Consider the following 13,697-nt stretch of genomic DNA (forward strand, 5'->3'; position numbering starts at 1 on the left):
TGTCTATACAAGAAATGGCATCCAGCAGAATTATAGCAAAAGTTACATCGTTGCACAACCTCTGTTTTCTCTGTTTCACTCAACAGCTTAAACAGCTTAAAGGGACACAAAAGGCACCTCGATTAATTCATCTCAATGAAGTGGTCCGTGTGCAGTACCCCTGCTATTTGAACCATGCAGTGTAAAACATTACCGTTTTGTAGGCAATATTTTCATTGCAGGGTTAAACACATTTCTCAAGGCTCTTTTCCTGACAGCGGCTAGAGGTGCTTTCCCCAGTCACAACCGAGTCAAACTCTGTTCTCAATCTAACGCGGCTGGTAGAGAGGTGTGTTCAGTGAGCTTAGACCAGACTTCACCTACCTGGTGCCAGAGTGTAAATGCGTGCCTAAAGAATCATGGGACAGGGATGTTGCCACAACGTGGAAATGCAGTGGAGGGAAGTACTTTTTTCTTTGAGGCAGCATTATTAACCCCAGTAAATGCTGCAAACCCTTTTAATAGGGTGACCATTCTCCTTTAACAACAGAAATGCTACAGCTGCCAATATTAAAATGCCCATAACCAAATAAACCAGACAAATATTATCAACCTTGAGGGAATAGTGTCAAATGCTGCTGAATACATGGGTCCCCATGCATATAATGCAACACATATCCAGAAGAGAGTCAGACTATGATACAACTAAAAATTACTAACCTAGAAGGTGCCAAGGAAAATAAACTTTACATCTCCACCAAGATAATTGTGGAAGAATCCATATTTAGCCTTGAAGGACAAGGCAGGGTTCTGTAAAGATCTGTAGCCCAAACCATCCTTTCCTGCATATAGCACAGTTCACATAGAAGGGATTGGTGGACACAAAGCCTAAAGCCCATCTACAATCAAGTGCTTGAATAAAAGAAAATCTTCAATTTCTACAATTTAATCTAATCTAGAGGGGGAAGGGGGAGAAGGTGTTTAGGAATCAAACTGTCTAGCTAAGGCAGAGGAAGGGGAGTAACAAAGTTTCATATGAGGTTTGCCTATTGGCTGAAGAGAAAATCTGCCCAAATGTAAACACCCCTTCTATATGATGTAATTACTAAATACTAAAAAAGAAAAACACAATTATCAGATAAGTTAAAATGTATGTAGGCAAACGTGCAATGAATGTGAAGGGTCACCCTTTATGTTGAAGAAATTTAACATACAAAACTGCAGATAGCAGCATGTCATATCATGGAATTCCATGAAAGGCAGTTCTGCAAATATACAGGCTTCAAGATACATTGGCATAGAGTAAAAACTCTAAATATAAACTCTAAAAACTGAAGCGTACAAATTCTGCATGCTTATCCTATGGTGGTAGAGACAGATAGTGTTCCAAAATAAGCATGAAAATTGTTTAAAAGGAGAGGAAAATAAGAGAATGCTTCTCTTACCAGCTGTCTCTTGGCAAACTCTTCTTTCCTGATCCACAACGCTGATTCCACCTGTAAACTTATTCTGAGCATCAAAGCTGCATACGGGGTGATGAATGAAGTATGGTGCTAGAGGTGCACCATTCACTATTTCTCCCACTGAAACGTTACACTTGTTGTTGATAAACAAACACTTCTTAGGATTAGGTGGAATCTCTGGTTCAGCAAATGCCAAACGGTTTAGCTCCACGTACCTTTATTAAAAGAGTTAATTTTAGCATTAAAAGACAGAAGGCTTTCATGGTCCTACTTTTAAGATTTGCACTCCAAATACTTGCTAGCTCACCCGTCAAACAAACTCAGGCCATATAAACTGAGGAACTCCGCTGCCTCTTGAGTGTCGTGGAAAAAGAGCAAACGCATTATGTTCTCCATGGGGAAAGAAGTGGGTCTCTGGATGCTTGGAGTATATGCAACATTAAGGGCCCGCAATCCCTCTCGCCGAATCTGCAAAGAAAACACACAGGTTTTCCATACAAAGTACAACACTTGGCCATAGCTCTGTAAATAGGACGGCACTTTTTCCTTAAAAAATATTTGTACATAAAATAAGCTAAGAGCAACCAGTCAGCTTCTTGGAAATTACATAAAGCAGGTGCTGACAAAATGTAGACCACCATCCTCATCCCAACTGCTGTTTAACAACGGCCTTAAAGGGACTCTCCAGTGCCAGGAAAAAAAAACCCATGTTGCTGAAGGGGTTAAAACCCCTTCAGTTACTTACCTGAATCCAGTGCCGATGTCCCTTGGTCAGGCTACACCCACACTCCTCTCCTTCCGACGTCAGCTGGCAATGGTCGTGTGCGCACATTAGACCTCCCCATAGGAAAGCATTATTCAATGCTTTCCGATGGGAATTCCCGCAACGCTGGAGGTCCTCATGCGAAGCGTGAGGATGTCCGGCGTCGTTTAAAACACTTTTGTGTTTTAAGAAGCCGTAAGTCCCTCTAGTAGCTGTCTGATAGAGAGCCACTAGAGGAGGACTTAACCCTGCAAGGTAATTATTTCAGTTTATAAACAACTGCAATAATTACACTTGCAGGGTTAAGGGTGATGGGAGTTGGCACCCAGACCACTCCAATGGGCAGAAGTGGTCTGGGTGCCTGGAGTGTCCCTTTAAGGCTGGCAAAGCATAATGGGACATAGCATCATCTAAGCCACCTCTGGCGTTAACCCTGAAATGACGTTATGGACAGTTGACTCACCTTTCCAATATTTATAACAACATGAAACTGCAACTTGTAGGTGATAAAAGAAAATTTAAAGCAAGGTGTGATTTTTCAGAGTACCCGATCCCTTACATTCATTAAGTAATTCAATCTACTTCTTACCTGGTTGAAGTAACCGTGCAAGATGCAACTGCTCAGATAAGATGCCGACTGAACTAGCTTAAAGAAACGGACAAAGTTTGTACTGTTCAATGCGGCAAACACTTGGACTGCGAATTTCACGTCTGCAGAATTACGGACAACAGGCTGAAACTGCTGCACCTCCCTAAGGAACAAACAATGGAGGAAGTGTTAAAAGTACTAATGGAGGAGGCAGAGTAGAAAAAAATAAGAGAAAGAAAATGAGGGTTGGTGGAGCACAAAAAATAAAAACATATAAACAATACTTGTGTGGAAGATTTTACTTGTCTCAATGAAGGCGTGTAAAACTTTTTCCCCATTGATGTGACTAATTTACCTACCTGAGAATGTCTCCCTTATTTAGGCTAAGCAGGACACTGTAACCTCTGAACTCTGGCTCACAAGGGCAGGATATCCCACGATTCTCTAGGTCCTGGTACATCTCCTTTAAGCTCTGCAAACATTTTGTCATGTTTTCATTGTTGATCTTTGGATCAAATGAGGATATGGGCTCCTCACACAGTTGGTAGGCACAGTGTATGTGGAAACGCATGCACTTCTCCATCAGAGTTACAGTCGTCAGATCACATAAATGCTGCTGGGTAATGTCCTTCATGAGACAAAAAGCATTCATTGGAATTATCAGCTGTGCTACACACACCCTTTCCATCTGGACAAATCACTCACATTTTAAGAACGGACTATAAAAAAAGCGATAATATCACATGATTATAATATCCTGAACATTTAAGGGTTTCAAGACGAATTCTCCTGAACTTTTACATTTAATAACAAGTATCAAATATTTTCAGCATGCTAGATGTAAAACATTTGGGTTTCATTTTTTTATACTTTTTTAGGTTGTGCTTCAAAACTTTCTTTATGACAAATAATTTCTGATTTTCAACAACCCACCCAAGAGGGGTGTTCCTGAACCAGGTAGTGTGCATAAAAATTGTTCTGAAGCATGGGAGAAAAAAAAAAAAAAGAACCAACCACTGACTGCTAAGAAAATAAAATAACAGTTGCAGCAGCTTTAATCTAACAGAAGGTTTAATTATTTAATAAATAAAGGTGATCATAACAGGTATATTTTTCACTGTTTACATTGTATTACACTCTGCCAAGATATACAGAAAATGAATGTCAAAAGGAAACTCTAATTTAATTTAAAACAAGTTACAAAGGAATCATACACATTACAATGTTTAGGAAGTCATCAACATCTTTTCCTTCTATGTATCTAAATCTGATCATTTCTCATAATTTCTCAAGTCACATATAAAGTTAGGTCCACATACACTTCAATGAAATGCGTCTGGGAATTGGTGTCTTACATGAGATAGGAATAAATGTTAATGTATACTTTAATAAAACTTGTTATAAAGGCCTAGCTGACAACTGATCTCAGAGTGGGCACAATTAAAATAAATTAATTAAATACAAATATTTAAAACAAGCATATTAGCTAGATTAATTAATTGAGATCCAAAAATATTTAAACAATATTTAAAATATGACATATCCACTTTAACCCCTTAAGGACCAAACTTCTGGAATAAAAGGGAATCAGGACATGTCACACATGTCATGTGTCCTTAAGGGGTTAAAGCCTGCTTTACTTTCTAGAGATATTTTTTAAAATGATGCCTGAATTATTTAGGTCACCTAGTGCGCTCACCTTTCTGATCCCACGGGTCCGGTTCCAAACAAAGTCATACCATTCCCGGTAATTGTCCTCTCCTTGATCCATAATCTGAGTCACCAGGTAATCCATAGTCATATTAAGAACATGTGCTGGGCGTAGCTCATGAGGCAGAGGTTCCTCCTGATCAGCAGAGGAACGACTATACTCTTTGATAGTAGCTGCATGATCGAGCTAGGAATGAAAGAAAAAACGTCTAATCGAAATCCTTCAGATCAAAACAGTAGTTTCTGTAAACAGGTATTGTCAACTCAATCATACTCATTTTTATCAGCATTTGAGGATTTAAAAAAAAAAAAAAAAAAAAACTGAACCTGTACATATACACATTAACATACACAGTTACATAAAACAGACCCAAAATAAAAAGACAAACACTAAAATCAAAAGTTACAAATGGAAAATTTTGCTTTAATATAGTAATTCCTGCTACTATCATCCCAAGTAGTTTTTGTTCTAAAATGAGGATTTTTTTAGTTTTGTAATGTGATTATTTTCTGCAGCAGCAAAGGCTTCTAATACGAGAGATTTGAGCAATACAGAAGATCTGCAGATATCTGCTGATGACATTTGAGCGCTTGTGCTGCAAAAAATATGGAATGTCTCAAATTCCATTGTCCCATTCTCAGGATACAACCATTACGGAGGTCAGGCTCTAAGCAGCTGCAATACCAGAAACAATCTTTATCCCTTTTGTGGTTCCACTGTGAAAGTGTCACACTAACTCTCCAATGTAGCAAGACAAGTAGTTTAAAAAGCAATGTCCCTGTCTGGCATCACACAGATACAATACCTTGTCAGTTCCTGGAAAATATTCATAGATGCTGAGCTGCTGTCGCGTGTCCCTCATGTATCGTTCTTTCTCTGGACACATATCAGGACATGTTCCCACAAATACCTTAGCCTGATCTAGTTCTGTTCGTTTCACTCGGGCTGCAAAAACAGAGAAGTGAGAAAGAAAGGCAGGAATAAAAAATGTGGGACAACAAACCATGCAAGTAAAAGGGAATTAACGTTAGTATAAACCTCCCTCATCAATTCAGGTACTTTCACTTTGCATCGTTTTATATTTACAGAGACAAAAAAATGTGAATACAACATTACAGAAGAATTTTAAAGTACAAATAAAGCAAACCAAACTTACAATTATTAAAGGGTTATGCCAACCCTTTTTTTTATTCCCGATTGGGTACTTGTCACTTGGTCCCCCTTCATTTATTATACAAAAACCTGTAAAAAAGGTTACTACTTACCCTGAAACCAACACTGGGCCAAGTTCTACCCAATTTGTTCCACGCCTTATGTCGTCAATGTGTTATCCTTCAGGGGTCCCTGAGTCTAATGTAAGGGAAGGGGAGTGGGGAGGGCTGCATGGAGGCAGGGCTCATGGTGTCAATGTTCTAAAGGGTAGGTGGGAGGGATGGCTGTTCAGAGAGAGGGCTGATAAATGTAACATAAGTAAAGGGGAAGGCGGCTACACAGAGAGAGAGAGAGCTGATAGTGTATTATAAGTGAAGGGCAGGTCGGTTGCATGGAGAGAGAGCCGTTAGTGAAATGCATGTGAAGGAGATGCAGAAAAGAGGGTTTTTTTTAAGTGCTGCCTGCAAGTGTAGAAGGTGATAACATATGTCGCCAACAGGCAGTGCATGCAGACGACAGACATATTTTCTTGCACAGAACTGACATTAGGCAATCTGAAATAGAGTTCCAGGGTGCAATTAAACCCCGGCACAAAAGTGCAGATCACTCTGTAGAAACACGACACATACAGACTCCTACCACCATGACCACTTGAAAACGCAGAAGTGGTCATGGTGGTTGGAGCAACTTTTAGGACTGCAGCACTATAAACTAATTTAAACCATGCACATTGTTGAATGATCAGTGGAAGGCAGAATAAGAAAACTAAACATTCTTGTAATGACACATCATTTTGCAGCAACTCATTCTACAAGTTACTCTCACATAAATCATGTCCATTCATGAGCACATTCCAGCTCAGAGGAAGACGGAAGGGACTAATAACCAAATACCCACCCTGTCTCAAGATTCTGTCTCTTTGGTCCAGCAGTCGATACTTCTCTTCTGATGTTTCTGCCACAGTCCCCACAAGATGTGAGAGCATAGGTAGCAGCGATGCTGCTGTAGTATCAGGAGTCGACGCCTGGAGGTCAGAGCTCTCAGTGTCAAATTGAAGAGTTTTTGAGACCATAGACATTTTGTTTGGCGATCTATAGAAACAATGTCAAGTGAATATGTGGAACACATCATACTTGCATCTTTTCCAACAAACTATCTTGTAAAATTAAACTAACACTCACCCTTTAGATCCTCTGCTAGCAGTTAGGTTTTGGAATGTGGATCTGCTCATAGGTGATGTCAGCAAAGGGCTTTCTTCCTCGCTCTGTTGACCTTCCATTTCGTCTTCAAGACTTGTATTCTTAGAGGACGAAGATTCCTTTTTATTCGGACCTTAAAAAATAAAACAAAAATAAAAATATTCGAATTGTCATTATTTCATTCACAAGCCAAATCATTATTTCCTCGTGAGGATCAATAGTTAACAGTTTCAATCATTTTTAACACTCACTGTTTTTCTTCCGATGCCAAAATATGGTTACATCCTTATGCAGCTTTACTCCCATTTTCTTGGCATGAACTGCAGATGTCTGCAAAATGTGACAAAATAAATTGTGCAATCTTTTTATAATATAACATAATAGAAAAGGCAAAGCAGTGCAGAAGCTATGCAAAAAAATAATAACACTGGTAAAAAGCACCAACCACATTCAATGTAAAAAAGGGATAATTTGAGACAAGAATTACCCTCTTTCCATAACAGCGCAGAATTAACCAACTTGCTACCACTGTACAGGTGTACAGACAATAAATGCATCACTAGGGGCAGACTATTGCAGAATGAATCTACAAACCCATGTCACTTAAAATGAGAAAAAGAGAAGCACAGCTGAAAGCAACCCACAAAATAATATAATGAACCCTCAACTACAGTTGTCTCAAATTCTGTTACTGGCCGTTTCTGACCTGTCTTAAACCTTTTTTTATATTTTGGGATTTTTGTGAAGAATCAGCCTTAAAAATCTTGCCGCACAAGAACAAGAGTTTGGATTTATTCTGTATTATTGAAACTAGTGCAACAAGCAGGCACATTCCATTGTCGACTCTTCTCTTTTCACACCACTTTTCAGAACACAACACTTTGATATATCTTACCCACTGTTTTGTTGACAGACAGTTGCGAAAAGCAAAGTTCATAACAAAGATTTACAGGAAGCTAAGGTGGTGCTCAGTTATAAATCATGGAAAGTCACAGTGCCCCTTTAAAAAACTAACTCCAATTAAAAATAAATAAGAAATAAAGTTGAAGCATGTTTTAGGGCAGGTGTAGGCAACTTTCGGCACTCCAGATGTTGTGGACTACATCTCCCATAATGCTCTTACAGCCATATTGCTGGCAAAGGATCAAGGAAGATGTAATCCATAACATCTAGGAGTGCCGAAGGTTGACTATACTACTGCTATCTCAGTGTTCTGGAGATATACAAAAATCACTTCACCTTAGTAGTATAAAGGGGCACTATTATGTCAGGAACATAAATTTGTATTCCTGACACTACAGTTCTAAAACCACAGTTTAGGTGGTCGGCAGAGCATGGAGACACTAAACGTCAGGTCTGCACACTGTGCAGCACTGACCAAGGAAGCACCTTTAGTTGCCGTCCGAGGAGTGGCCAGTGGAAATATCCCTTGGCTGTCATATAAACACTGTGTTTTTCTCTGAAAAGACAATGTTTACATTAAAAAGCATGCATAGACTGACTTTACTCACCAGAACAACTGGATTAGGCTACAGTTGTTCTGGTGATTAGAGTATCAATTAAGTATTCATTTTCCAGAGCCTCTTAAAAGCTATTTTGTTCCCATAGCATACATATTACCATTATGCATATATACAATTAGCTATGTGAGATGTCCAAAACATGACAGGAGAGTCAAGCTAAACATAACATAATAAATATATATATATATATATACACACACACACATACATATATATATATATATATATATGTGTGTATGTATATATATATATATATATATATATATATATATATATGTATATATGTGTATATATATATATATATATGTATATGTGTATATATGTATATATATACACATATACATATATATACACACACACATATATACACACACACACACACACACATATATACACACACATACACACATACATTTATACACACATATACATATATACATATATACATACATACATTTATACACACACATTGTAACGGATCACCTGGCACCCCGACTGAGTACCTCCGTTAATGGATGCTCCTAGTGCTTCCTGAGGACTCCAAGCACTCTGGCAGACACCATAATCACCGAATCCAAGAAACCTTTAAATTCTCCCAAGCGTATGAATGCTGTAGACCATTGAATAGGAACCATACGAATAGGCTTGTACCCCTAGCAGTCAACTGGAACAGCATACAATAAATCCTTCCCCCAATAATGAGACGACACATCACTTTGAGGTTAAAACAGGAACTCTGGACTGGCTCATCCAGCCTGGCTTTTATTTCCAACTCACACATACAGGCCACACCCAGGGGGAGGCATAAAAGAACCAATGACATAGATGTTACCTCCCACACATCCCCTCCCCTTAGTGTGACACATAATCCCATTATGCATACAGTGTAAAATATACTTTTACACAACTTTCATAACTTTAAAACCATACATCACATTCACATAAAAATACATATCCACAATCAATCCATTCAGGGGAACAACATATTAAAAAATGGCATGAATCCGACCAGGGGTTCAAAAGTTACTAAAAGTATCTTTTGTTCCTTTCTGGCTGGCAGAAAAACATCCCCACAATGCACCCTGGTTTCCTCCCTTCTGCCCTGGAGTTAATTGGAGAAGTAATCCAATTACCCAGGACTAAAGGCAGACTCCATTAACCACATGGTTGCAAAACAACATAAAACACTTTAAAATACATAAAGTCTCATTTACACATAACACACAGACATTTCACCCATCCCCAGATAGCTGGGATCTGCACACACAAAACTACCGAATAGCGCGCAGATCCTACTCACACAGTACAATTGCCATGGAGCTAAAGTCTTTCATTATATGAATAGGCTCCATGGTATAGCTATCTGGGGTATCACATTCCCATAAAGTCTGGTCCATAGTCCAAAGGCAAGAGGCAGGCAAGCAGCCCCCTCCAAGGACACGTGGCGAGGTCGGTTTCGCCACACTTCTCCCCTTTTCCAAATAGACTAACAGGGTATCTGACCTCCTGCCGGTCAGTGCCCTGGTTAGTCCAGCAGCCCACCCACAAAACAGAAACAGCAGTACAGCCCACCCACAATAAACGGTTACTACACCTGGGTAAGGGAGAATCTGGTCCATGTCCAGGTGCCTTACCACGTCTGTGTGGGGGACTGGTAGGCTGCCTTGGTGGGTTGCTGAGGGGGCAGAGACCAGCGGTACTCTGTCCTGGTGCCCGCACTACCACGGGAGTAGTCTGGTTGGAGCCTGGTTGCTGGAGACTGACTGTCTCCCCTTTAAATACACCGCTCTGCTGCTGGAGACCGACTGTCTCCCCTTGAGTTACACCGCTCTGCTGCTGAAGACCGACTGTCTCCCCTTGAGTTACACAGCTCTGCTGCTGGAGACCGACTGTCTCCCCTTTAGTTACACAGCTCTGCTGCTGGAGACAGACTGTCTCCCCTTTGGCTAAACAGCCCTGTCGTGGGGGGGCAGGACCGACCGTCCCTACCCCCTGTGCTGGAAGTGCAGAGACCACTGTCCCATCTGCACAGGTGTGGGGCTTACAGTCTCCCCCTGGTAAATTAAGCTGCCGCTGGGGAGAGGTGGTAACCAGCTCCTCTCCCATTAGAACACTCTGCCGCTGGGGAATGGAGACTGGGCTCTCTATTCCCTGTACATTAATGATCCGCTGCTGGGGAGAGGTGGTAACAATCTCCTCTCCCATACATACTTCCCGTCTCTGCGGAGGGAGACCGACTGTCTCTCCTCCAAGCACAGAGTCCTGCTGTGGGGAAAAGGGGGCTGGGCTCTCCATTCCCTGCTGGATACTCTGCCGCTGGGGAATGGAGACTGGGCTCCCAATCCCCAACAAATCACACTGCCGCTGGGGAGGGAGGACGGCCCCTTCAGCTCCCTGTAACTTGGGCGCAGAGACCACGGTCCCATCTGCGCTGGTGTGGGGCTTACTGTCTCCCCTTGGTGTGCTAAGCTGCCGCTGGGGAGAGGGGGTAACAAACTCCTCTCTCTTACACACTTTCAGCCGCTGGGGAGCAGGGCTGACCCTCTGTACTCCCTGTAGGCAGGGCGCAGAGACCACGGTCCCATCTGCGCTGGTGAGGGGCTTACTGTCTCCCCTTGGTGAGCTGCGCTGCCGCTGGGGAGAGGGAATAACAAACTCCTCTCCCTTACACACCTTCAGCCGCTGGGGAGAGGGGATAACAGGCTCCTCTCCCTGCACCGTAGACTGCCGCTGGGGAGCAAGAACGGCACCTTCAGCTCCCTGTAACGCACACTGCCGCTGGGGATCTGGGCCGACTGCCCAACACCCCTGTAGGGCCGGTAGAGAGACCGCAGTCCCATCTCCACCTGCCATCTGTGGGTCTTCCCAGGACCAATCCGTGAGGCCCCGCAACATTTGTGAGTAAGGGCCCGGTGGAGAGACCTTGGTCCCATCTCTACCTGCCTGTTGTGGTTCCTCACAGGACCAGTCTATGAGGACCCCCACTTCGGGTTCCTCCCGCCGCCTCAGGGAAAGATGGCTAACCTCCTCGGATGCAGCCTCTACTCGGCTGCTGTACCGCTCCTGCTGCTGAGCATACTTCCTCTCTTTTGCCAACCGGAATTCTCGGTCCAGCCTTGTGTTTCGCTCAGCCATGACCTGGTTCCAGATCACCCGGCGTGTCTCCATGGGTATATCATCCCCATACTCGGCCACTCGCTGCCTCACCTCGGCCAGCCAATCATCTCCAGAGCCAGAACCTTCCATACTTGTCTGCTCCCAGGGGCGCTGCACGACTGCTAGCGTTGCCCTCAATTTGTAAATCCAAACAGTGTCTCTGAGCTGCTTTACCTCGCACTAGGACGCCATCCCACCGCTTGCCACCAATGTAACGGATCACCTGGCACCCCGACTGAGTACCTCCGTTAATGGATGCTCCTAGTGCTTCCTGAGGACTCCAAGCACTCTGGCAGACACCATAATCACCGAATCCAAGAAACCTTTAAATTCTCCCAAGCGTATGAATGCTGTAGACCATTGAATAGGAACCATACGAATAGGCTTGTACCCCTAGCAGTCAACTGGAACAGCATACAATAAATCCTTCCCCCAATAATGAGACGACACATCACTTTGAGGTTAAAACAGGAACTCTGGACTGGCTCATCCAGCCTGGCTTTTATTTCCAACTCACACATACAGGCCACACCCAGGGGGAGGCATAAAAGAACCAATGACATAGATGTTACCTCCCACACATCCCCTCCCCTTAGTGTGACACATAATCCCATTATGCATACAGTGTAAAATATACTTTTACACAACTTTCATAACTTTAAAACCATACATCACATTCACATAAAAATACATATCCACAATCAATCCATTCAGGGGAACAACATATTAAAAAATGGCATGAATCCGACCAGGGGTTCAAAAGTTACTAAAAGTATCTTTTGTTCCTTTCTGGCTGGCAGAAAAACATCCCCACAATGCACCCTGGTTTCCTCCCTTCTGCCCTGGAGTTAATTGGAGAAGTAATCCAATTACCCAGGACTAAAGGCAGACTCCATTAACCACATGGTTGCAAAACAACATAAAACACTTTAAAATACATAAAGTCTCGGCTTCCGGTCTAGCAACGGACGACGACAGTCGCATGGCCGCAGAGCTCCCGACCTCAAACCTGATCAATTGCGGTAAAAGACCCCCCGACTACATTCCAACCACCCCCCAGAGTACCCCACGACTTACCCGACCCTCATGGGCAGAAAAGCCAAAAAACAGAAACCGGACAAACCCCATCTGGGCATGAACATTGGGGATATGTGGAAGCAGGCCCGGGAGGCATCCGGAGCATCAATGGCGTCCTTGCACGGGGGATGCTCCGACTTCTCGGAGGGCACATCAGATGAAGGAGAGGAGAGCTTTATGCCGACCAAAGCCCCTCCGCCGCCTGTCAGGCCACGTGTACCCGCATCAGCTCCCACGCCGGTGTCTATGGAGGCTATTACAGAGCTCATGGCTGTCCATCATAGCAAAATATCAGCAGAAGTGGCCACGATACGAGACGACCTGAAAGGCCTCTCAACTCGGCTTGGACAAGTGGAAAATACTGCTAGCGATCATACGCGCCAGATAGGGGAGTTACAAGCAGCAATCCGCGATCTGCAGCAACAAACATCCCTTCATGACCAACAAATAGCTGCACAAGAAGACAAGCGACGGCAACTCAACATAAAACTGAGAGGGGCCCCGGACTCTATACCGGAGGCCGAGCTCCCGCACTATACCAGGCGGCTACTCACCGCGCTCCTCACACCGAAAGTGGCAAAATCCATCCTGCTGGAAGACATCTTCCGTATACCACGTCCACCTACGGCACCACCAGCAGCCACAGGGGACATTGTTCTCCGATTCCAAAACATGAGGGACAAGAGGGCCGTCCTAGAGGCCACCAAGGGTCAGCCGGCCTACATGTTTGAGGACTCGCCATTGTCATTTTACGCAGACCTCTCCAATGGAACGCTGAACTGGAGAAGATCTCTCAAACAGCTCACGTTCTTCCTGCTGCAGAAAAAGATTAAATACCGCTGGGGCCCGAGCCGAGCCCTATACATAGAGGGCGCCAACGGCCCGTTGGTGGTGCGGAACGTACAAGAAGCCACAAAGGCACTGGAGGACTTTAGACTACCACTACAGGCATTGGACGCTGCGGAACCACCGGCTGGAACCACAAGCAGTCTGGGGAAGCATGCGGTCAGGGCACAGATCTTTGTGCCGCGACACCCTCCCGCAGGTCCGCACACAGCAGCCGCAACATAAGGTGGGAATTTAAC

At 43.4% G+C, this 13,697-nt stretch overlaps 1 protein-coding gene across 1 annotated transcript in view; it reads right to left on the bottom strand.

The window, feature by feature from the left end:
• The window catches only part of MCM3AP (minichromosome maintenance complex component 3 associated protein), a 56,646-nt gene that overhangs the window by 15,408 nt on the left and 27,541 nt on the right, over nucleotides 1-13,697 (bottom strand). The window contains exons 4-12 of the mRNA XM_063429426.1: nucleotides 7,108-7,186; nucleotides 6,839-6,989; nucleotides 6,555-6,748; nucleotides 5,311-5,450; nucleotides 4,494-4,691; nucleotides 3,154-3,422; nucleotides 2,795-2,957; nucleotides 1,750-1,910; nucleotides 1,425-1,657 (exon numbers count right to left, since the gene is read on the bottom strand). Of these exons, the coding sequence (XP_063285496.1) occupies nucleotides 1,425-1,657; nucleotides 1,750-1,910; nucleotides 2,795-2,957; nucleotides 3,154-3,422; nucleotides 4,494-4,691; nucleotides 5,311-5,450; nucleotides 6,555-6,748; nucleotides 6,839-6,989; nucleotides 7,108-7,186 (1,588 nt within the window). The remainder of the gene's footprint in view (nucleotides 1-1,424; nucleotides 1,658-1,749; nucleotides 1,911-2,794; nucleotides 2,958-3,153; nucleotides 3,423-4,493; nucleotides 4,692-5,310; nucleotides 5,451-6,554; nucleotides 6,749-6,838; nucleotides 6,990-7,107; nucleotides 7,187-13,697) is intronic.

The sequence above is a fragment of the Pelobates fuscus genome, chromosome 8 (assembly GCF_036172605.1).
Source record: "Pelobates fuscus isolate aPelFus1 chromosome 8, aPelFus1.pri, whole genome shotgun sequence".
NCBI lineage: Eukaryota > Metazoa > Chordata > Amphibia > Anura > Pelobatidae > Pelobates > Pelobates fuscus.